This window comes from Oncorhynchus tshawytscha, linkage group LG27, assembly GCF_018296145.1.
Source record: "Oncorhynchus tshawytscha isolate Ot180627B linkage group LG27, Otsh_v2.0, whole genome shotgun sequence".
Classification (NCBI taxonomy): domain Eukaryota; kingdom Metazoa; phylum Chordata; class Actinopteri; order Salmoniformes; family Salmonidae; genus Oncorhynchus; species Oncorhynchus tshawytscha.
The window spans coordinates 11,904,952-11,927,966 of record NC_056455.1 but is presented as its reverse complement, the minus strand read 5'-3'; the positions used below and the strand labels follow the sequence as shown (position 1 = coordinate 11,927,966).

The following is a 23,015-nucleotide window of genomic DNA, read 5'->3' as shown; positions in this document are numbered from 1 at the left end:
ACGGTTGATATACAGTGGGTATACGGTTGATATACAGTGGGTATACGGTTGATATACAGTGGGTATACGGTTGATATACAGTGGGTATACGGTTGATATACAGTGGGTATACAGTTGATATACAGTGGGTATACGGTTGATATACAGTGGGTATATGGTTAATATACAGTGGATGTACACATTTACATTATCAGTATGAATATATCTAAATGCAGAGAGATAGACAGAGTGAAATGCAGTTATTTTAGTGCAGTTTGGGTTTGCCCTTGCACTGGGCAGACCCAAACCAGACGGTGATGGAGGAGGTGAGGATGGACTCAACGATTGATGTGTTAAACCAGATCAGGATTGCCACTGTTGTGTCTTCTTGGTGACCGCTGTGATCATGTCCTCCCACTTGAGGTTGCGGGGAGATGATGTTCCCCAGGAATTTGAATGATTCGGCCCTGCTAACAGCTGAGCCAGCGATCTCGAGGGGGAGAGATGGTGGGGGGCTGTTCAACTGAAGATCATATGGAATGTTGCTATGGAATGTTCCAGTGACAGCTTATTATGAATTCAGGTTATGTCCCTGGATGGAGGTCTTGGGAAAAATACTGTACAAGACCCATTTAAGAAATGTATAATGTTTCACTTCTATTTCCAAATCTGGGCTGGCATTAGATGAGAGAGGCTGCTGACAAATGCATTCCTGCACACATGGATAATGAAATGGATGGATCATGTTGTCATTTTCTATCGATTAGATCTTATGTCGAGGGGTGTTGAGTATCAGGAAGTTAGGGCTACCAGTTTGAACAGATAACATGAAGATGTTTCAGTGGAACATTTGTTTCTGCTTAGCAGGCATCAAAACAGGGATATATTTAGAATGTGGATAATGTCAAACAGGATGTGTCAATTAAGGAAGCGTTGTTGTGAGATCGCAGCAGGAGAACCAGGTCCTGTTGAAAAGTGAACCGTGAGAATGAACCCCTGCCCTCGCACACCTAAAACCCTTTCAGACAGGCAGCTGAAAGAGGCAGTAGTGAAGGAAGGCAGTCACATCTACAAAGCTCCTTGCAGCCCCCAGCCCCCCTCACCACTGTTTGTCTTCAAGCTTTACCTGTTATATGCTGGGTCCTCCATTGTCAATACTCACTGCCTCCCTGTGCATGACTGGCACCCAGGCACCCATTTACCAAGTCATTATATTAATAGATGGCCTAAAAACCTCATCCAGGGTGTGTGTGTGTGTGTGTGTGTGTGTGTGTGTGTGTGTGTGTGTGTGTGTGTGTGCGCGAGGGCATATTGTTGGTGCCGCTTGCACATACACCAACAATAGACCTACATGGCTCCCAGGGAGGTAAAACACTGTGGTTGAGCCGGGCTGTCAGTTTGATAACCTGAAAGCCTCATGGACGTCTCTGTCCTAACCTGCACCTGGAGAGACCCGGGTCTGTCCTCTGGGCTTAGTCTGCCTGTCAATCTTCCCCGCTAATGGAGAGCAACAGCAACACCAGAACGTAAAAACACAGTCAATCGAGTTTGTTGTGAATGCATCTCATGGTTGAGTAGGAAGCGTTCGTTTCTCACATGCATTAGCCTGGATTTGAAGCGTCAGCAGGAAGCTAATCTTGCAGTGTGCATGTTGCAAGGATGGGAGTGGGTCTTTTCCTTCTTCGGATGTGGATCTGGAAGATAAAACAAATCTCTTTAAAGGGCCCACAGATTAAATCACGTTAACCTCATAGTTGTGGGAAGTAGGGGTGCTGACGGTGCTGCAGCAACCCCTGAAAAATCTGAATTTTAAAAAGTATCAATAAAAAAATATATCCACTTGCAGCACCAGCGCGGGCAAAAAGATTTATCCAGCCCCACCCCCAAACTACTTCCCGCGGCTATGGTTAACCTTAAGAATGCTGAGTGCAAACAGACAGACAGACAGACAGACAGACAGACAGACAGACAGACAGACAGACAGACAGACAGACAGACAGACAGACAGACAGACAGACAGACAGACAGACAGACAGACAGACAGACACAGACAGACAGACAGACAGACAGACAGACAGACAGACAGACAGACAGACAGACAGACAGACAGACAGACAGAGAGTAGTTATCATGGTGGGAAAACTGTTGCTATCTCCAGGCATGAAATTGTTGCCACGCAACGTTCAGTTTTAACCTTTAACCTTTAGATAAGACAGTCTTCGACTCAATTAATAATATTAAGCAGTAATAAGCATTACTGTGATAGTATCAAATAAATAAATGGTTGAGCCACTTGCCTTCAATCCTTTTGGAACTTGAATGTGAGTTAAAGCTATAAGGAGTCCGGAGTCAGGGAAAATGATAATCCTGTGTCCTTGGATGGGGTCCAAAATGCAGAATTCAATCAACATCATTTCTCCTCAAGGACATCTCCATTGCTCAAGGACCTCCTCCCTATGAAGTCTAGTCAGTGTGCATCTCAGACTGGGATGGATGACCCTGAATCCTAGCTAGGCCCTTGGCCTTCATGCAAGGCCTAATGTACTGTACTCATTCATTATCCTGGCGAGAGGAGATGACTGCCATGTTAAAGACTGACCCGTGGTAGATGACTGCCATAACCACAGCCTGTGTCCATGCTGGGTGTCCTGGAGCCTGCAGACCTAGTATCCGGTTGGCGGTTGCCGCCATCCTCCCATCCTCCTCCCCAGACACAAGCCTCAGAACTCTGCCAAGTCAGCTGCCATGTTGACTTTGGACTGGACTGAAGGACAAGAGAGAAAGGAGACAGCTGTCTCTCTGTAGGTCTGTCTGTAGGGCGGCCTGTCTGTAGGTCAGTGTCTGTAAGTAGGTCTGTCTTAAGGTTTCAGATTTTCATAGGTCTCAGTGTGCCAGACGCGTCAACCACCTTGCCTCTCTCAGAGTTACACTCAGAGTGTGTACACAGGGTAGTAAGGATGAGAGGAAAGCCAGGCAACAGGCAGGAGGATTTAAGTGGGTTGGCCGTAGGAAAACCGTGGGGAGAATCTGAGGCGGCAACGCCCCCAGTGTTCGCTACAAACCCAGGAGATAGTGGAGCGTCGATTCAGCAGGAGACAGAGGCTGAGTCCCAGGTCAAACACACTACAGTCACGGCTCCAGAGCCTGGAATCAAATGAGACAATTAGGCTCCCATCCCTCGATACAATCGGCAGAACCAGGGCATATGCCTCTGCTGTGTTGGATCACTAAGCACTAAGATCCCTAGAGTTTGTCGTTAAAAGCAAATTATGGGAGCTGTGGCTTCAGGGCTGTCTGGGCTATAGAAGACAGGGTTTGTGTGTGTGGTTCTGGCAGCAATGTTGTAGTGGGTGTTTTGTAGTGCAAAGGCTGAAGACAGACAGGCTGAAGTTTCCCTCCTCCAGGCGTTGGTTGCTAGCTGGTCTAACAGAGCTTCACCTGGCCCATGACTCACCCCAGTAGGAGACCAGGGGAGGCTGTCACTACGCCTTATACCCCCGGTCAGAAAACCTACAGTCATGACCTGTACCATCACTAGAAGTCTAAGCTCATATGGAGCTGAGTGACCGTGCTTCGAAATGTGTAATCTTGTGATATTTTCTCTGCACAGAAGAACCTGGTTGCAAGTCAGTGAGGGTGGTCTCCCCCTCTTTCCTCCCTCACACCTCCCTCCCTCACACCCTAGGCTGGCCTGCTTGGTTCCCATATGGCTCAGCTAACAGCTAATCCTGGCCAGTCATCACAGCCCAGAGCTCCTGACCAGACATAAAGGCTGGGGTGGTCGGACAGCATTCCACCACAGAGCCCTCTCTACAGTCTGTGCAGTGGGGCAGAATGTCTCAGCATGGCGTCCATGGGTGAAGTGACCGACCTCTAGTTGGCTCTGTCTTCACAGTAGCTAGCTATTTACCACAAGCTTATGGACTTGTTCAGTAGGCGCTCTCTGTGTCCGACCTGGGTTCAAATAGTATGTGTTTTCTTTCAAATATTTGCTGAATTTGATTGAGCCTACACGGAGTGCCATATTGGCAGGGTTTGCACTTTTGGTACTATTCCCTTGGTTCCATTGCACCAGGCGAGCTCAATCAAACTCAGTTAAAGTATTTACATAAAGCAAATACTACTTGAACCCAGTTGTGTGTTGCAGACCATTTTCACACATGATTGGACAGGTCAGGATGGGACTGACTGCATGTGTGTCCTGCTGTGAACCGATGGCTCGTGAACACCAGCCGTCAATGATGGCTTGGCTGACTGGGACCAGGCTGCTGTTACTAGCAGTGTGGTTGACCTCACCTTCTCTCCTCTCCTCTCTATCTGTGGACAGGGCCCCCGGCCTGGGGTTTCACTCCTGCCTCCCTCTACTGCCCTCCATTGTCAGCCTCGCTGGCTCTGTGGCAGGATTTATGTTTCACATGAACGCTCCCATCATCACTTGGGCTAAAACAGGAGCCTGCAGTGTGTTAAAATGCAACGCAAAGCAGATGTGCTTGACATTGCCACGGACTTTCCAAGGACCTAAAGCTCTGTAACCATAGAAGGGGAATGCGTGACCCTGTATGACTGCTGCCAGCCCGCTCATAGCCCTCTGATGCTGCTGAAGTGAAAGCACAAGACCACATTAGGGCCCTCATCCCTCGTCTTGTGGGGCATTTGAGCAATATGAGAGTCTGCGAAAGACCATTATCACGTGACAAGTGAGGAGAGTGTTTTTCCTCACATTCACAGGGTTTAATGACAGCTTCTCTGGTAAGGAACTACCCAATGGCTCTTCAGTGTTTTTCTTGGTGGAAATAGTCTTTATTTAAGTGTTCATGTATCTGAATGATGGTTTCAGTCTTCCTATGATGCCCCTGGGGAGAATGTCGCAGGGCACTTTAAGACTGCCACCCTGGTGTTTGAAGGACACTGTACTATCTTACCGTAATCAGCAGTGAGGATAATAACAGGATATTACAAACAGAGAGATAAGTGAGACTGTGAGAGAACCCAAGCTGAAGTGAAAGATTGTTGACAACGATGCTTTAGGGATGAGGAGGTTTCTCTGACGGAGTCCGGCGAGGTTCATTGCACCACCTGTGGCGTCGAGGTTGCGTCATGGGAAGAGACCTAGCAATTTAGGCTCTCCCACAAATGCCTGGCGGGGCATAGGCCTAGAATAGGGCAATATATAACATATATAACAACAAGGTGGGATTAAGTTCAGTTAAATCTCTGGCATTTTTAGTCCTTAGATCATAAACTTCCCCAGTCCCGCTGCACAAATATTTATTGCTTTGTTAAGTGGTTCCGTGTGCTTCTTTCTGGGTAAGAGCAAACAGCTGTGGTCTGGTAATCTCTCCATTTGGCGCTCTCTGCTCTTCTAACTGGTTTTACGATAGCAGTACAGACCCTGTCACATGGGGTGACTCAAGGCTCTTCAGCACCATCTTGTGTAATGACTCTGCAACACAAGCTATTCAAATCAAATCATTAGCAGGATGCTCTCAGGCTTTCATTTACGAATTGTTGATTAGTCTTTTAAATGAAACTCCTGAGGGACGATGTGATTACATTTGAAGGATGGATATGTATCAATCTCGTTTTTCCCTTAATCTCTTTCTCTCCCTGTAGGTGGGAGGCGTGGGGTGGGGTTGGGAGCATGGCTGAACCACGCCGTGAGAGCACCAGCAGCCTGCAGAGGAAGAAGCCTCCATGGCTCAAACTGGACATTCCCACTGCTCAGGTGTCCCTGGATGAGCCACCCACCTTCGTCCAGGTATAGCACACACACTCTCTTTCCTTCTCTCTCTCTCTCTCTTTCTCTCTCTCCCTGTCTCTATCTCACTCTTTATCCAATTTGTTCACTTTCTTTCTCTCTCTCTCTCTCTCTCTCTCTCTCTCTCTTTCACTCTCTTTCCTTATCTCTCTCTCTCTCTCTCTCTCTCTCTTTCACTCTCTTTCCTTCTCTCTCTCTCTCTCTCTCTCTCTCTCTTTCTCTCTCTCCCTGTCTCTATCTCACTCTTTATCCAATTTGTTCACTTTCTTTTTCTCTCTCTCTCTCTCTCTCTCTCTCTCTCTCTCTCTCTCTCTCTCTCTCTCTCTCTCTTTCACTCTCTTTCTTTCTCTCTCTGTCACTCACTTTCTCTCTCTCACTCACTCACTCACTCACTCACTCACTCACTCACTCACTCACTCACTCACTCACTCACTCACTCATTCAATCACTCTCTCACTCACTTTCTCTCCCTCTGCGTGCCTTTCCTTGTATCCCACACTTCTTCTCTGGGTCTCTGTCTCCATTCTTCTCCCTGCTTTCTCATTGTCTCTCCCACAGTGTTGTGTTGTGGTCTGTTGTAACTGTATGTGAATCTCTGCATGCAATATGGCTCTCATTGTGTGTCCTTCATCTCTGTCTCTTCCCATGCCCCCCCACTGCAGCCGGTGAAGCGCCAGGGTTTCCTCCGCAGTATCAGCATGCCAGTGGAGCCCTCCCACCTCCGGTCCCCGCCTCGCGACCTCTTTGACCCCCGCCGGCCGCCCCTGCTACGCCAGTCCTCCATCACACAGACCATCAAGAGGTAAGGGGAACATATCAACGCTCTGGAGCTACTGAAGGACACCTTGGTTGGTTAGATCATGGTTGTGACACGGAATCGTATGACCTCCATGGGATTTGGTTATCTTTGGTGTTGAGCAGTGGGCCCACTGAAAATATTTGATGATGAAATTGTCATGATGGTGTGAAGTAAGCAATGTTTTAGTCATGGATGGCATGTTTTTGACCAGTTTGTGTTACTGTAGGCTACTTGTGTGATGCCAGTAACAAGGCATGAGACCATAATGTCCGTTTCTCTGCCTGATTGCCGCCACCCACTTCAGCTTGGCGGTTTGGTTGCATATTGATTTTTACCAGACACCTGTATTTGTTTGACAGGACAGACTGGTATTTGTAGGTGTTTGTTTGTGGTGTGTTTTATCAGTGCCTGTCTGGGTCTGCAGATGGGCTCATATTACAGTGTATAAAAGTTGAAATCACTGTGGCTGTGATTGTGTGCATTGATTCTTCAACAGTCTGAATGAATGAGTTGGGAATCCCTCTGCATGCCTGGTTCTTCGTCTGGTCAGTGTGTATGATTCTAATGCATGTTCAAACTTCATTTCCCTTTACAATTTCAATGCTTCCAAAGCTTTACTCCATTTTGCACTATTTCTGTTTTTATCGCTTTTCTAGATGCTGTTTCTTGCTCACCACCTCTTCTTCTCTCCTCTTTCCTTCTCTTTTTTTGCCTTGCCCTGTCTTCCTCCTCCTCTCACCTTCCTACCCTCTCCCCCTGCCCTGTCTTCCTCCTCCTCTCACCTTCCTACCCTCTCCCCCTGTCCTCCTCCTCCTCTCACCTCCCTACCCTCTCCCCCTGTCCTCCTCCTCCTCTCACCTCCCTACCCTCTCCCCCTGCCCTGTCCTCCTCTCACCTCCCTACCCTCTCCCCCTGCCCTGTCCTCCTCTCACCTTCCTACCCTCTCCCCCGCCCCCTGCCCTGTCCTCCTCCTCCTCTCACCTTCCTACCCTCTCCCCCGCCCCCTGCCCTGTCCTCCTCCTCCTCTCACCTCCGTACCCTCTCCCCCTGTCCTCCTCCTCCTCTCACCTCCCTACCCTCTCCCCCTGTCCTCCTCCTCCTCTCACCTTCCTACCCCTCCCCCTGTCCTCCTCCTCCTCTCACCTCCCTACCCTCTCCTCCTGTCCTCCTCCTCCTCTCACCTTCCTACCCTCTCCCCCTGTCCTCCTCCTCCTCTCACCTCCCTACCCTCTCCCCCTGTCCTCCTCCTCCTCTCACCTTCCTACCCTCTCCCTCTGTCCTCCTCCTCTCACGTCCCTACCCTCTCCCCCTGTCCTCCTCCTCCTCCTCACCTCCCTACCTTCTCCCCCTGTCCTCCTCCTCCTCTCACCTTCCTACCCTCTCCCCCTGTCCTCCTCCTCCTCTCACCTCCCTACCCTCTCCCCCTGTCCTCCTCCTCCTCTCACCTCCCTACCCTCTCCCCCTGTCCTCCTCCTCCTCTCACCTTCCTACCCCTCTCCCCCTGTCCTCCTCCTCCTCTCACCTCCCTACCCTCTCCCCCTGTCCTCCTCCTCCTCTCACCTCCCTACCCTCTCCCCCTGTCCTCCTCCTCCTCTCACCTCCCTACCCTCTCCCCCTGTCCTCCTCCTCCTCTTACCTTCCTACCCTCTCCCGCTGTCCTCCTCCTCCTCTCACCTCCCTACCCTCTCCCCCTGCCCGTCTCCAGCAGCAGGAGGGTGCACTTTGAGCGGATTAACACAGTGCCCGTTAAGGGTCAGCGGGCATCTCGCCGTGGCCCCAGGAAGCATCACTCTCTCTCCAGAACCCTGCTCAGGTACTGCAGGCCAGAGGTCAGGGGTCAGAGGTCAGACTGGGCCCACCGTACACTGGCCAATGAGGAGAGCACTTCCTGTCTGATTACATTACAGTAGCATACAGTAACATACAGTGTGCAACCATGAGGAGCCAGAACATCTTGTGATGTTCTTGTGACACATTTCCTTCAGATTACACAGACCCACAAAGAGGGAAGGTTTAGCTAAGTGTTTACCCCACCAGTGTTTGTGTCCTAGGTTATGTTGGTGGTGGCTCAGATCTGGAGAGTACAAAGAGTATGAAGTTCAGAACAGAGAGAATTATCAACAGAGTGCAGGCTCTCTGTAAGACAGAATACTGCATCAGGCATAAAGGCACAGCTTGAATGAACTGTCTTCCATTGCCTATAGCTAAAAGCCTATTCAGGGGGGCTGTTGTTTTCTCTCTGTGCTATGACTGGTGTTGTTCTATGACTCACCACATTGACACATCTGACTCACACGGAATTGGTCATAATAAAGGGTCCTAACACAGGGACCTGCCATTTTCAACCACCGCATTCCATTGTGGTCAGGCCAAAGACTAAGCAACAGTAATGTCGCCTCAGACTTTATGAATCTCTGTCTGAGTTAGGGACCATAGAATACATGTCCACTGATTTGATGTTACAGTCACTAAAAGACTAATTGCGTTTGACTGAGTCTTAAAATAACCTGAGCTGCTCTTTAAACTAAGCCATTCTGGTTAGTTTGTGTATTGCGGCAGGGTTGGGTTAGCGTGGCCTTCTGCAGCACCTGATTAGATTAGACCTGCAGAGGCAGAGAACATTGTATTGTCATCCTTATTGAATGTACAGATTATATGATTCAATAGAAAACAACAGCTCACAGAAAAAAAGAGGCAGAGAGAGAGAGAGAGAGAGAGAGAGGGGCAGAGAGAGAGAGAGAGAGAGAGAGAGAGAGGGGCAGAGAGAGAGAGAGAGAGAGGGGCAGAGAGAGAGAGAGAGAGAGGGGCAGAGAGAGAGAGAGAGAGAGAGAGAGAGGAGAGAGCAGAGAGAGAGAGAGAGGGGCAGAGAGAGAGAGAGGGGCAGAGAGAGAGAGAGAGGGGCAGAGAGAGAGAGAGGGGCAGAGAGAGAGAGAGAGAGAGAGAGAGAGAGGAGGGGCAGAGAGAGAGAGAGAGGGGCAGAGAGAGAGAGAGAGAGAGAGAGAGAGAGAGGGCAGAGAGGGGCAGAGAGAGAGAGAGAGGGGCAGAGAGAGAGAGAGGGGCAGAGAGAGAGAGAGGGGCAGAGAGAGAGAGAGAGAGAGAGGGGCAGAGAGAGAGAGAGAGAGAGAGAGAGAGGGGCAGAGAGAGAGAGAGAGAGAGAGAGAGAGAGAGAGGGGCAGAGAGAGAGAGAGAGAGAGAGGGGCAGAGAGAGAGAGAGAGAGAGAGGGGCAGAGAGAGAGAGAGAGGGGCAGAGAGAGAGAGAGAGGGGCAGAGAGAGAGAGGGGGCAGAGAGAGAGAGAGAGGGGCAGAGAGAGAGAGAGAAGGGCAGAGAGAGAGAGAGAGAGAGAGAGAGAGAGGGGCAGAGAGAGAAAGAGAGAGGGGCAGAGAGAGAGAGAGAGGGGGGCAGAGGGAGAGACCTTTTATTGAGAAAGGCCGCCAAAGGCAGACTTGGCTCTTAAGAGAAGACAGACTATGTGCTCACTGCCCACACAATGAGGTGGAAACTGAGCTGCACTTCCTAACCTCCTGCCAAATGTATGATCATATTAGAGACACACATTTCCTTCAGATTACACAGACCCACAAAGAATTTGAAAACAAATCTAATTTGATAAGCATATGTTTCCCATGCAACTAAAAAGAGAGAGAGAGAGAGAGAGACTGAGGTAGAGCGAGGTAGAGCGAGGCAGAGGTAGAGCGAGGCAGAGGTAGAGAGTGAGAGAGGGGGGCAGAGGAAAAGAGCGAGAGAGGGGGACAGAGGTAGAGAGCGAGAGAGGTGGCAGAGGTAGAGAGAGAGAGAGGGGGCAGAGGAAGAGAGCGAGAGAGGGGGACAGAGGAAGAGAGTGGGAGAGGGGGTAGAGGTAGAGAGCGAGAGAGGGGGCAGAGGAAGAGAGCGAGAGAGGGGGGGCAGAGGTAGAGAGCGAGAGAGGGGGACAGAGGTAGAGAGCGAGAGAGGTGGCAGAGGTAGAGAGCGAGAGAGGGGGCAGAGGAAGAGAGCGAGAGAGGGGGACAGAGGAAGAGAGCGGGAGAGGGGGTAGAGGTAGAGAGCGAGAGAGGGGGCAGAGGAAGAGAGCGAGAGAGGGGGCAGAGGTAGAGAGCGAGAGAGGGGGCAGAGGAAGAGAGCGAGAGAGGGGGACAGAGGTAGAGAGCAAGAGAGGGGGCAGAGGTAGAGACCGAGAGAGGGCGCAGAGGAAGAGAGCGAGAGAGGGGGGCAGAGGTAGAGAGTGAGAGAGGGGGCAGAGGAAGAGAGCGAGAGAGGGGGCAGAGGTAGAGAGCTAGAGAGGGGAGAGTAGAGAGAGAGGGGGACAGAGGTAGAGAGCGAGAGAGGGGGCAGAGGAAGAGAGCGAGAGAGGGGGACAGAGGAAGAGAGCGAGAGAGGGGGCAGGGGGACAGAGGTAGAGAGCGAGAGGTAGAGGGGGCAGAGGAAGAGAGCGAGAGAGGGGGTAGAGAGGGGGCAGAGGAAGAGAGCGAGAGAGGGGGTAGAGGAAGAGAGCGAGAGAGGGGGCAGAGGAAGAGAGCGAGAGAGGGGGACAGAGGTAGAGAGCGAGAGAGAGGGGCAGAGAGGAAGAGAGCGAGAGAGCGAGAGGGGGTAGAGGAAGAGAGCGAGAGAGGGGGCAGAGGAAGAGAGCGAGAGAGGGGGCAGAGGTAGAGAGCGAGAGAGGGGGCAGAGGAAGAGAGCGAGAGAGGGGACAGAGGTAGAAACCGAGAGAGGGGGCAGAGGTAGAGAGCGAGAGAGGGGGCAGAGGGGACAGAGGAAGAGAGCGAGAGAGGGGGCAGAGGAAGAGAGCGAGAGAGGGGGACAGAGGTAGAGAGCGAGAGAGGGGGCAGAGGAAGAGAGCGAGAGAGGGGGCAGAGGAAGAGAGCGAGAGAGGGGGCAGAGGAAGAGAGCGAGAGAGGAGGGCAGAGGAAGAGAGCGAGAGAGGGGGACAGAGGTAGAGAGCGAGAGGGGGGACAGAGGTAGAGAGCGAGAGAGGGGGCAGAGGAAGAGAGCGAGAGAGGGGGACAGAGGAAGAGAGCGAGAGAGGGGGCAGAGGTAGAGAGCGAGAGAGGGGGGGGACAGAGGTAGAAACCGAGAGAGGGGGCAGAGGTAGAGAGCGAGAGAGGGGGACAGAGGTAGAGAGCGAGAGAGGGGGCAGAGGAAGAGAGCGAGAGAGGGGGACAGAGGTAGAGAGCGAGAGAGGGGGCAGAGGAAGAGAGAGCGAGAGAGGGGGCAGAGGAAGAGAGCGAGAGAGGGGGACAGAGGTAGAGAGCGAGAGGGGGCAGAGGAAGAGAGCGAGAGAGGGGGACAGAGGAATAGAGCGAGAGAGGGGGCAGAGGAAGAGAGCGAGAGAGGAGGGCAGAGGAAGAGAGCGAGAGAGGGGAGCAGAGGAAGAGAGCGAGAGAGGAGGGCAGAGGAAGAGAGCGAGAGAGAGGGGGCAGAGGAAGAGAGCAAGAGAGGGGGACAGAGGTAGAGAGCGAGAGAGGGGGCAGAGGAAGAGAGCAAGAGAGGGGCAGAGGTAGAGAGAGAGAGCCGGAGAGGTAGAGAGAGAGACAGCCGGAGAGGTAGAGGGGGAGAGGGAGAGGTAGAGGGGGAGAGGGAGAGAGGTGCTCCAGATGTTCCATCAGGGAGAGGTCTATTTATAGCCTCTGAGGTCACGGATGCCAGGCTGACACACTCTGATGACACGCCACAACCTGGAGGACAGGGCAGCTGGTCTGGAATGCCAGAAATTCAATCATGTCACTAACAGACTGATAGAGATAGTACATCCATCCACAACCCAGAGGAACACAGGACACAGTATTTCAAATTATCTGTCCATATTACCCAGAATAATCCTTTACATGCAACAGGTACAGTAGGTGTATAGTGGGCTATAATAACTGTTGCTAGGGAGTAGGGCTTGGAATTGCCAGGGACCTCATGATACGATATTATCATGATTCTCACAATTATATATGTATCGCAATACTGTGATTTTGTTGTGTTTCGATGTTCCGAACATATTGCTCACCATATGTCTTCTGCAGAGGGACAAGAGAGAGCCATGAGAAAACAAGTTCAGTGGGCAGTTGTGATAGTTACTAATCGGAAATACAATTTTTGACGATATATCGTATCAACTATCGCAATATTATTTTACACCAAAGTTCCAAGTATTTGTCCTTGACTTTTTGTTTTCAGCACTTTTATCTCCATGACTGACCCAAGCTCGTTTTCCCTATTCCCTCCGCAGAAGACAAATGGTGAGCAATATGTTCGGAACGCCGAAACACAATACAATCAAATCAACTCCATGTTTGGTTTGATGTTACTTAAAGGAGATTTAAAAAAAACATTACTTCCATTGATTGTTAGCTTGTCAAATCAAATCAAATTGTGTTCGTCACATGAGCCAGATACAACAGGTGGAGTAGACCTTACTGTGACATGCTTACTTACGAGCTCCTAACCAACAATGCAGTTAAACAAAGAAATACGAATAAGAAATCAAAGTAACAAGTAATTAAAGAGCAGCAGTAAAATAACAATAGCGAGACTATATATACAGGGGAGTACCGGTACAGAGTCAATGTGCAGGGGCACCGGTTAGTTGAGGTAATTGAGGTAATATGTACATGAAGGTAGAGTTAATAAAGTGACTATGCATAGATATTAACAACAGAGAGTAGCAGTGGTGTAAAAGGGGGGGGGCAATGCAATAGTCTGGGTAGCCATTTAATTAGATGTTCAGGAGTCTTATGGCTTGGAGGGTAGAAGCTGGTAGAAGCTGTTTAGAAGCCTCTTGGACCTAGACTCTGGTACCGCTTGCCGTGCGGTAGCAGAGAGAACAGTCTATGACTGGGGTGGCTGGAGTCTTTGACAATTTTTAGGGCCTTCCTCTGACACCGCCTGTTATAGAGGTTGTGGATGGCAGGAAGCTTGGCCTCAGTGATGTACTGGGCCGTCCTTACTACCCTCTGTAGTGCCTTGCGGTCGGAGGCCGAGCAGTTGCCACACCAGGCAGAGGTGCAACCAGTCAGGATACTCTCGATGGTGCAGCTGTAGAACCTTTTGAGGATCTGAGGACCCATGACAAATCTTTTTAGTTTCCTGAGGGGGAATAGGTTTTGTCGTGCCCTCTTCACGACTGCCTTGGTGTGTTTGGACCATTCTAGTTTGTTGGTGATGTGGACACCAAGGAACTTGAAGCTCTCAACCTGCTCCACTACAGCCCCGTCGATGAGAATGGGGGTGTGCTCAGTCCTCTTTTTCCTGTAGTCCACAATCATCTCTTTTGTTTTGATCACATTGAGGGAGAGGTTGTTGTCCTGGCACCATGTGGCCAGGTCTCTGACCTCCTCCATATAGGCCGTCTCGTTGTGGTCGGTGATCAGGCTGTTGTGTCATCGGCAAACTTAATGATGGTGTTGGAGTCGTGCCTGGCCGTGCAGTCATGAGTGAACAGGGAGTACAGGAGGGGACTAAGCACGCACCCCCGAGGGGCCCCTGTGTTGAGGATCAGCGTGACAGATGTGTTGTTACCTACCCTTACCACCTGGGGGTGGCCAGTCAGGAAGTCCAGGATCCAGTTGCAGAGGGAGGTGTTTAGTCCCAGGGTCCTTAGCTTATTGATGAGCTTTGAGGGCACTATGGTGTTGAACGCTGAGCTGTAGTCAATGAATAGCATTCTCACATAGGTGTTCCTTTTGTCCAGGTGGAACAGGGCAGTGTGGAGTGCAATAGAGATTGCATCATCTGTGGATCTGTTAGAGCGGTATGCAAATTGGAGTGGGTCTCTGGGATAATTCATGGCTACAGACGTGAGTGCTACGGGTCGGTAGTCATTTAGGCAGGTTACCTTAGTGTTCTTGGGCACAGGGACCATGGTAGTCTGCTTGAAACATGTTGGTATTACAGACTCGGACAGGGAGAGGTTGAAAATATCAGTGAAGACACTTGCCAGTTGGTCAGTGCATGCTCGCAGTACACGTCCTGGTAATTCCTCTGACCTTGTGAATGTTGACCTGTTTAAAGGTCTTACTCACATCGGCTGCGGAGTGCGTGGTCACACAGTCTTCCGGAACAGCTGGTGCTCTCATGCATGTTTCAGTGTTATGTTCCTCGAAGCGAGCATAGAGGTAGTTTAGCTAGTCTGATAGGCTCCTGTCACTGGCCAGCTCTCGGCTGTGCTTCCCTTTGTAGTCTGTAATGGTTTGCAAGCTCTGCCACATCCGTCAGGGCCGATGTAGTACGATTCAATCTTAGTCCTGTATTGACGCTTTGCCGTTTGATGGTTCGTCGGAGGGCATAGTGGGATTTCTTATAAGCTTCCGGGTTAGCGTCCCACTCCTTGAAAACAGCAGCTCAAGCCTTCAGCTCAGTGCGGATGTTGCCTATAATCCATGGCTTCTGGTTGGGGTATGTACGTAGAGTCATTGTTGGGACCACGTCATCGATGCACTTATTGATGAAGCCAATGACTGATGTGTTGTACTCCTAAATGCCATCGGAGGAATCCAGGAACATTATTCCAGTCTGTGTTAGCAAAACAGTCCTGTAGCTTAGCATCTGCTTCATCTGACCACTTCCTTATTGAGCGAGTAACGGGTACTTCCTGCTTTAATTTTCGCTTGTAAGCAGGAATCAGGGGGATAGAATTATGGTCAGATTTGCCAAATGGAGGGTGAGGGAGAGCTTTGTATGCATCTCTGTGTGTGGCTAAAGGTGGTCCAGACTTTTTTCCCCCTCTGGTTGCACATTTAACATGCTGATAGAAATTTGGTAAGACAGATTTAAGTTTCCCTTCATTAATGTCCCCTGCTACAAGGAGCGCCGCCTCTGGGTGAGCGTTTTCCTGTTTGCTTATGGCTGAATACAGCTCATTGAGTGCCGTCTTAGTAGCAGCATCAGTCTATGGTGGTATGTGGACAGCTACAAAAAATACAGATGAAAACTCTCCAGGTAGATAGTGTGGTCTACAGCTTATCATGAGATACTCTACCTCAGGCGAGCAAAACCTTGAGACTTCCTTAGATATCGTGAAACAGCTATTATTTACAAAAATACATAGTCTGCCGCCGTCTTACCAGACGCTGCTGTTCTATCCTGCCGATAAAGCGTATAGCCAGCCGCCTGTATGTTGATAATGTCGTCGTTCAGCCACGACTCCGTGAAGCGTAAGATATTACAGTTTTGAATGTCCCGTTGGTAGTTTAATCTTCCACGTAGGACGACAATTTTATTTTCCAAAGATTGCACGTTTGCTCGTAGAAGTGGGGGTTTATTCGGTCGCCTACGAATTCTCAGAAGAATCTGGGTCTGTTCCCGGGAGAGCAGTATATCATTCACGTCGGGAGCACGACTCGTTAAAGGAAAAAAGTCTGTAGCGGTTAAAGTTAGCTGAAGTTTCTAGTGGATGTTTAAAGAGAACTGAACTGTAGATTAGTTTATCCTGGCCCATAGACTATTTTCAGTGCAAGGAACCAGGTTGTAAAATAGTTGTAAAACTCCTTTAACGGGGTCAAATTGTAATAGAATAGTCCATTCCAAAAATGTCTTTATTCTAAAGTTAGTCATCTGGAGGAAATGGACAGCAACAGAATGCCTCCAGCTTTGAGAGTGGAGAAAGTTCAGTCTTTTACATTGATTCAAATGTTTGACTTTATTACTGTGCTGTAATGCTGCAAAGGCAGGCAAAGTAATACAATATACACCGGACCCATGAGAGAGACGGTGTGTGTGTGTGTGTGTGGGTGGGTGGGTGTGTGCCTGGACTGGAACATGTCCGGGCTTATTCCCTCTCTCTGGCTGATGGTCTATTACTAGTGCAGTCAAGAACAATTAGTCATTTTTTCTTTTCCTGAGAAGTGTGGCGTTATCGGTCCATTGCATGTTTGCCCACCCAGTCTTCCGAACAGGGCTTTGAGGAGGGACATCTAATAACAGCGCTAAATCTCTCTGGCCATTTACTGATGCACTCTGTGCTAAATAGCTGGAGTTAACAGACTCCCTCTACGAGAGAAGTACTGCGGAACTAGGTGATCAGAGAGAGTTCTGTGGGTAGGGTGGAGTTTATGAGATGAGATGTGTGCTTCCCGCGGACTGAGTGGCTGGTGTTTGTGGTGTCAGGGGCACAGCGGACTGGTTCGGGGTCAGTAAGGACGGCGATGCCACTCAGAAATGGCAGAGGAAGAGTCTGCGCCACTGCAGCATGCGCTATGGCCGTCTGAAGCCCCAGGTGATCCGGCAGATGGACCTGTCCAGTCAGGACAACATCTCTCTGACCAGCACCGAGACGCCCCCGCCCCTCTACGTACCCTCCTCAGCACACGCCTTTGGCATGCAGAAGGTATGATACCTCTGTCATCTATATATTTGGGTCATTATGCCTGTAGTACTTTTGTACTTCAGTGAGGGTTTCATTGTGGATCAATGTTTGGATGTATCAATATTTGTCTCCTGTGGTACCCACAGTATTTTTTCAATTAGAATCTCGGTAGATCATTCGACCACAATCCAGTTTCACAATGTACACTCAGTCCTAGATAGCCTGCTCCTAACCGATGTGTCTGTCATCTTCAGATCGTGGACCCGTTGGCGAGGGGGCGTGCGTTCCGTATGGTGGAGGAGGTGGACGGTTACAGCGTGCCCCAGACCCCCGTCACCCCCGGCGCCGCCTCCCTCTGCTCCTTCACCTCCTCCCGCTCAGGCCTCAACCGGCTGCCACGGCGACGCAAGAGGGAGTCTGTCGCCAAGATGAGCTTCAGGGCAGCAGCAGCTCTGGTTAAGGTGAGCTTGCTGTGTGACGAGACATTCTTTTGAAGGAGGTGCTTCATTATTTTAGAGACTGTCAGCTGCTAAAGCCCTCTACTGTACTGTACACACAGATCCAAACCATACCCACCCAGTACCACTATGACCAAACTCTTCCCTTAATCAATAAGGTACCCTCGGTGAAACAGCATGGCCTGATCAGTTGTGTGGAATCAGTCAGCCTCCGGCGTTCTAGAGCAACACCGAGTTCCATCGGGGCGGACACATTTAGACATTATCTCTGTGTTGTGTCATTCAGTGTTGAGGGAGACCACGATATGTGCTGTGCTGCATGTTCAAGAGCAGCAGTGCTGTGCTTAGGACTACTGTTATGAAAGAGCTTACCGTTTTGGAAGTGCAAGAGTGACGTGGAGGAATGAATGAACAGGGCTCCTCAAGCTCTGATATGCCTACTATGCATGTGTTATAATTATGAGGTACTGTCTCCAACATTTTCTGACATGAAAAAATACACTCAACTCAATGTTAGTGTGTGTGTGTGTGTGTGTGTGTGTGTGCCGGTCAGCTCCGTATCGTCCTGCTGTGCTAGGTGACAGCTTATAGTGTGTGTTGTGTTGTCATGTGTGTGTGTGTGTGTGTGTGTGTGTGTGTGTGTGCGTCTCAGGGGCGCTCCCTGCGGGAAAACGCCACCCTGCGGCAGATGCAGAGACGCAGCTTCACCCCTGCCAGCTTCATGGAGGAGGACGTGGTGGACTTACCTGATGAGCTGGACACATCCTTCTTCGCCAGAGTAAGGACATGTCCTCGTCTACTCTGTAGTTAGAAACTCATCTCAGGCCTCCATCTAAAAGAGAACATACAGCACCCCCTGGAGGTCTCTAATAGAGTTGCAGCCTGGGATAGAGTCTAAAGGCCTGTGATTGGCCGACCAGTTAGTGTGTGTTTTCATTAGGACCAGGAGTTCTTCCTAAACCATGTGTGAGCTGACCAGGGAACTCTCCTGTGCCTAGTTCCCACCCACTACTGTTCTCAGACCTGGCCTACCCCCTCCCAATCCCTCCCCCAGGACTGTCTGATGCAGGAGGAGTTGTCCACGTACGCTGACGAGGTGTTTGAGTCTCCGTCAGACGCGGCTGTGATGGATGTGGTGCAGGAGGAGGGCAGTAAGCTGGACGAGACGGAGCTGACCGGCAGCGCTCTGGACAAGAGTGAACTGGAGAGGAGCCATCTCATGCTGTGAGTCAGGCACACTCATCATGACAACAAGTACACCGAAACATCTGAAATGACTACAGTATCTTTGGTTTCCTGTTGCCAATATCCAATACACCAGAGCATCTCAGTGAACCATTCAGTTGTGTTGACACAGTGTTCGGTTTAAAGAGAACCTACACTCTCCCCACGGGTGGTTCTGTGGTGGGTTCCTCTTTAAACTGGCTTTACCCCTCCTCCTCTCTGTCTCCCCTCCCCTCCCAGGCCTCTGGAGCGAGGGTGGCGTAAGGCCAAAGAGGGAACCCCAGGACCACCCAAGGTGCCCTTGCGGCAGGAGGTGGTGAGTGTGAACGGACAGCGACGGGGTCAGCGCATCGTTGTGCCCGTCAAGAAACTGTTCGCTCGGGAGAAGAGGCCCTACGGGCTGGGCATGGTGGGGAAGCTCACCAACCGCACCTACCGCAAGCGCATCGACAGCTATGTGAAGAGGCAGATAGAGGACATGGATGACCATAGGTAATGGTCTCTAAGACCATACTGAGGCTCAGCGTGTTTAATAAATGAGACCATCGGTGTAGAGTAGAGCACTTCTGTGTTTAAACCGTTGTTTTCTAATATGGACATTGTGTTTCCGTCAGGCCTTTCTTTACGTACTGGATCACCGTTGTCCACTTGCTGATCACCATCCTGGCTGTCTGCATCTATGGCATTGCTCCCGTGGGCTTCTCCCAGCACGAGACGGTTGATTCTGTGAGTACCACCTCACTTCCCTGGTCAAATCAAATCAAAGTTTATTGGTCGCGTACACAGTTTAGCAGGTGTTATTGCGGGTGCAGTGAGATGCTTGTGTTACTAGCGCCTAACAGTGCAGTGAGATGCTTGAGTTACTAGCGCCTAACAGTGCAGTGAGATGCTTGTGTTACTAGCGCCTAACAGTGCAGTGAGATGCTTGTGTTACTAGCTCCTAACAGTGCAGTGAAATGCTTGTGTTACTAGCGCCTAACAGTGCAGTGAAATGCTTGTGTTACTAGCTCCTAACAGTGCAGTGAGATGCTTGTGTTACTAGCTCCTAACAGTGCAGTGAAATGCTTGTGTTACTAGCTCCTAACAGTGCAGTGAGATGCTTGTGTTACTAGCTCCTAACAGTGCAGTGAAATGCTTGTGTTACTAGCGCCTAACAGTGCAGTGAAATGCTTGTGTTACTAGCGCCTAACAGTGCAGTGAGATGCTTGTGTTACTAGCGCCTAACCGTGCAGTGAGATGCTTGTGTTACTAGCTCCTAACAGTGCAGTGAAATGTTTGTGTTACTAGCTCCTAACAGTGCAGTGAAATGCTTGTGTTACTAGCTCCTAACAGTGCAGTGAGATGCTTGTGTTACTAGCTCCTAACAGTGCAGTGAAATGCTTGTGTTACTAGCTCCTAACAGTGCAGTGAAATGCTTGTGTTACTAGCGCCTAACAGTGCAGTGAGATGCTTGTGTTACTAGCTCCTAACAGTGCAGTGAAATGCTTGTGTTACTAGCTCCTAACAGTGCAGTGAGATGCTTGTGTTACTAGCTCCTAACAGTGCAGTGAGATGCTTGTGTTACTAGCTCCTAACAGTGCAGTGAGATGCTTGTGTTACTAGCTCCTAACCATGCAGTGAGATGCTTGTGTTACTAGCTGCAGTGAGATGCTAACCATGCAGTGAGATGCTTGTGTTACTAGCTCCTAACAGTGCAGTGAGATGCTTGTGTTACTAGCTCCTAACAGTGCAGTGAGATGCTTGTGTTACTAGCGCCTAACAGTGCAGTGAGATGCTTGTGTTACTAGCTCCTAACAGTGCAGTGAAATGCTTGTGTTACTAGCTCCTAACAGTGCAGTGAGATGCTTGTGTTACTAGCTCCTAACAGTGCAGTGAAATGCTTGTGTTACTAGCTCCTAACAGTGCAGTGAGATGCTTGTGTTACTAGCTCCTAACAGTGCAGTGAGATGCTTGTGTTACTAGCTCCTAACAGTGCAGTGAGATGCTTGTGTTACTAGCTCCTAACAGTGCAGTGAGATGCTTGTGTTACTAGCTCCTAACAGTGCAGTGAGATGCTTGTGTTACTAGCGCCTAACAGTGCAGTGAGATGCTTGTGTTACTAGCTCCTAACAGTGCAGTGAAATGCTTGTGTTACTAGCTCCTAACAGTGCAGTGAGATGCTTGTGTTACTAGCTCCTAACAGTGCAGTGAGATGCTTGTGTTACTAGCTCCTAACAGTGCAGTGAGATGCTTGTGTTACTAGCTCCTAACAGTGCAGTGAGATGCTTGTGTTACTAGCTCCTAACAGTGCAGTGAGATGCTTGTGTTACTAGCTCCTAACAGTGCAGTGAAATGCTTGTGTTACTAGCTCCTAACAGTGCAGTGAGATGCTTGTGTTACTAGCTCCTAACAGTGCAGTGAGATGCTTGTGTTACTAGCTCCTAACAGTGCAGTGAGATGCTTGTGTTACTAGCTCCTAACAGTGCAGTGAGATGCTTGTGTTACTAGCGCCTAACAGTGCAGTGAGATGCTTGTGTTACTAGCTCTAACTAACAGTGCAGTGAAATGCTTTATGTTACTAGCTTGTGTTACCTAACAGTGCAGTGAGATGCTTGTGTTACTAGCTCCTAACAGTGCAGTGAGATGCTTGTGTTACTAGCTAACCCTAACAGTGCAGTGAGATGCTTGTGTTACTAGCTCCTAACAGTGCAGTGAGATGCTTGTGTTACTAGCTCCTAACAGTGCAGTGAGATGCTTGTGTTACTAGCTCCTAACCGTGCAGTGAGATGCTTGTGTTACTAGCTCCTAACAGTGCAGTGAGATGCTTGTGTTACTAGCTCCTAACAGTGCAGTGAGATGCTTGTGTTACAGTGAGAGCTCTAGCTCTAACCGCTAACCGTGCAGTGAGATGCTTGTGTTACTAGCTCCTAACAGTGCAGTGAAATGCTTGTGTTACTAGCTCCTAACCGTGCAGTGAGATGCTTGTGTTACTAGCTCCTAACCGTGCAGTGAAATGCTTGTGTTACTAGCTCCTAACAGTGCAGTGAGATGCTTGTGTTACTAGCTCCTAACAGTGCAGTGAGATGCTTGTGTTACTAGCGCCTAACAGTGCAGTGAGATGCTTGTGTTACTAGCTCCTAACCGTGCAGTGAAATGCTTGTGTTACTAGCTCCTAACAGTGCAGTGAGATGCTTGTGTTACTAGCTCCTAACAGTGCAGTGAGATGCTTGTGTTACTAGCTCCTAACAGTGCAGTGAGATGCTTGTGTTACTAGCTCCTAACAGTGCAGTGAGATGCTTGTGTTACTAGCTCCTAACAGTGCAGTGAGATGCTTGTGTTACTAGCTCCTAACAGTGCAGTGAGATGCTTGTGTTACTAGCTCCTAACAGTGCAGTGAGATGCTTGTGTTACTAGCTCCTAACAGTGCAGTGAGATGCTTGTGTTACTAGCTCCTAACAGTGCAGTGAGATGCTTGTGTTACTAGCTCCTAACAGTGCAGTGAGATGCTTGTGTTACTAGCTCCTAACAGTGCAGTGAGATGCTTGTGTTACTAGCTCCTAACAGTGCAGTGAGATGCTTGTGTTACTAGCTCCTAACAGTGCAGTGAGATGCTTGTGTTACTAGCTCCTAACCGTGCAGTGAGATGCTTGTGTTACTAGCTCCTAACAGTGCAGTGAGATGCTTGTGTTACTAGCTCCTAACAGTGCAGTGAGATGCTTGTGTTACTAGCTCCTAACAGTGCAGTGAGATGCTTGTGTTACTAGCTCCTAACAGTGCAGTGAAATGCTTGTGTTACTAGCTCCTAACCGTGCAGTAAAATTTCAATCAAATAATCCTAAACTAAAATCAAGAAACATCTGAACGAATCATTACAGCTTTACAATGGCCTTACAGTCGTTATGACCTTCAATTCCATCCTTCCAGGATCAACTTGAAATGTGAAATGTTTTCCTCCACAGGTTCTAAGAAACAAAGGTGTATATGAAAATGTCAAGTTTGTACAACAAGAGAACTTCTGGGTCGGGCCCAGTTCAGTAAGCACATTCACATTGCTCCCCTTTTGTTCATTCAAACATTCTGTTCCATGACCAGATATGTCCTATCCTTTCAGTTTGGAAGGTACTTATGTGAGCGCTTTAACTAGGCCTGATAAAGGGATGGTGTTCTATGTGTCTATTCCTGACTGTCTGCATGCCATCTGTCTCCCTCGTTAGGAGGCTCTGATCCACCTGGGGGCCAAGTACTCCCCCTGCATGCGTCAGGACCAGCAGGTGCACGACCTGATCCGGGACAAGAGAGACATAGAGAGAGACTCTGCCTGCTGTGTGCGCAACGACCGCTCCGGCTGTCTACAGACCTCAGAGGAGGAGTGTTCGGTGAGTCGTGAGTCCCTGAGCCAACCTATTCTCTCTCTCTCTCTCTCTCTCACTCTTTTGTACTCTACCTCCACGAAAGAGCTATTCAGGGGTCAATATTTTTTCCTTTCGATCTTTGTTATGCCTCAGAGTACTCTGGCCGTGTGGGTGAAGTGG

General features: G+C 49.6%; 1 protein-coding gene across 3 annotated transcripts in view; it reads left to right on the top strand.

The window, feature by feature from the left end:
- Positions 1-23,015, top strand: part of LOC112225741 (inactive rhomboid protein 1) — a 52,767-nt gene that overhangs the window by 19,881 nt on the left and 9,871 nt on the right. For 2 of the 3 annotated variants that reach the window (XM_042307063.1, XM_042307065.1), the window contains exons 2-13: positions 5,593-5,737; positions 6,400-6,539; positions 8,242-8,349; positions 16,624-16,843; positions 17,077-17,283; positions 17,933-18,058; positions 18,335-18,504; positions 18,745-18,996; positions 19,119-19,230; positions 22,443-22,517; positions 22,698-22,859; positions 22,989-23,015. The exon at positions 22,989-23,015 is cut by the window's right edge and continues 74 nt beyond it. In XM_042307063.1, coding sequence (XP_042162997.1) covers positions 5,621-5,737; positions 6,400-6,539; positions 8,242-8,349; positions 16,624-16,843; positions 17,077-17,283; positions 17,933-18,058; positions 18,335-18,504; positions 18,745-18,996; positions 19,119-19,230; positions 22,443-22,517; positions 22,698-22,859; positions 22,989-23,015 — 1,716 coding nt within the window. In that variant the 5' untranslated portion in view covers positions 5,593-5,620. The remainder of the gene's footprint in view (positions 1-5,592; positions 5,738-6,399; positions 6,540-8,241; positions 8,350-16,623; positions 16,844-17,076; positions 17,284-17,932; positions 18,059-18,334; positions 18,505-18,744; positions 18,997-19,118; positions 19,231-22,442; positions 22,518-22,697; positions 22,860-22,988) is intronic. The other variant, XM_042307064.1, reaches the window with a different exon arrangement.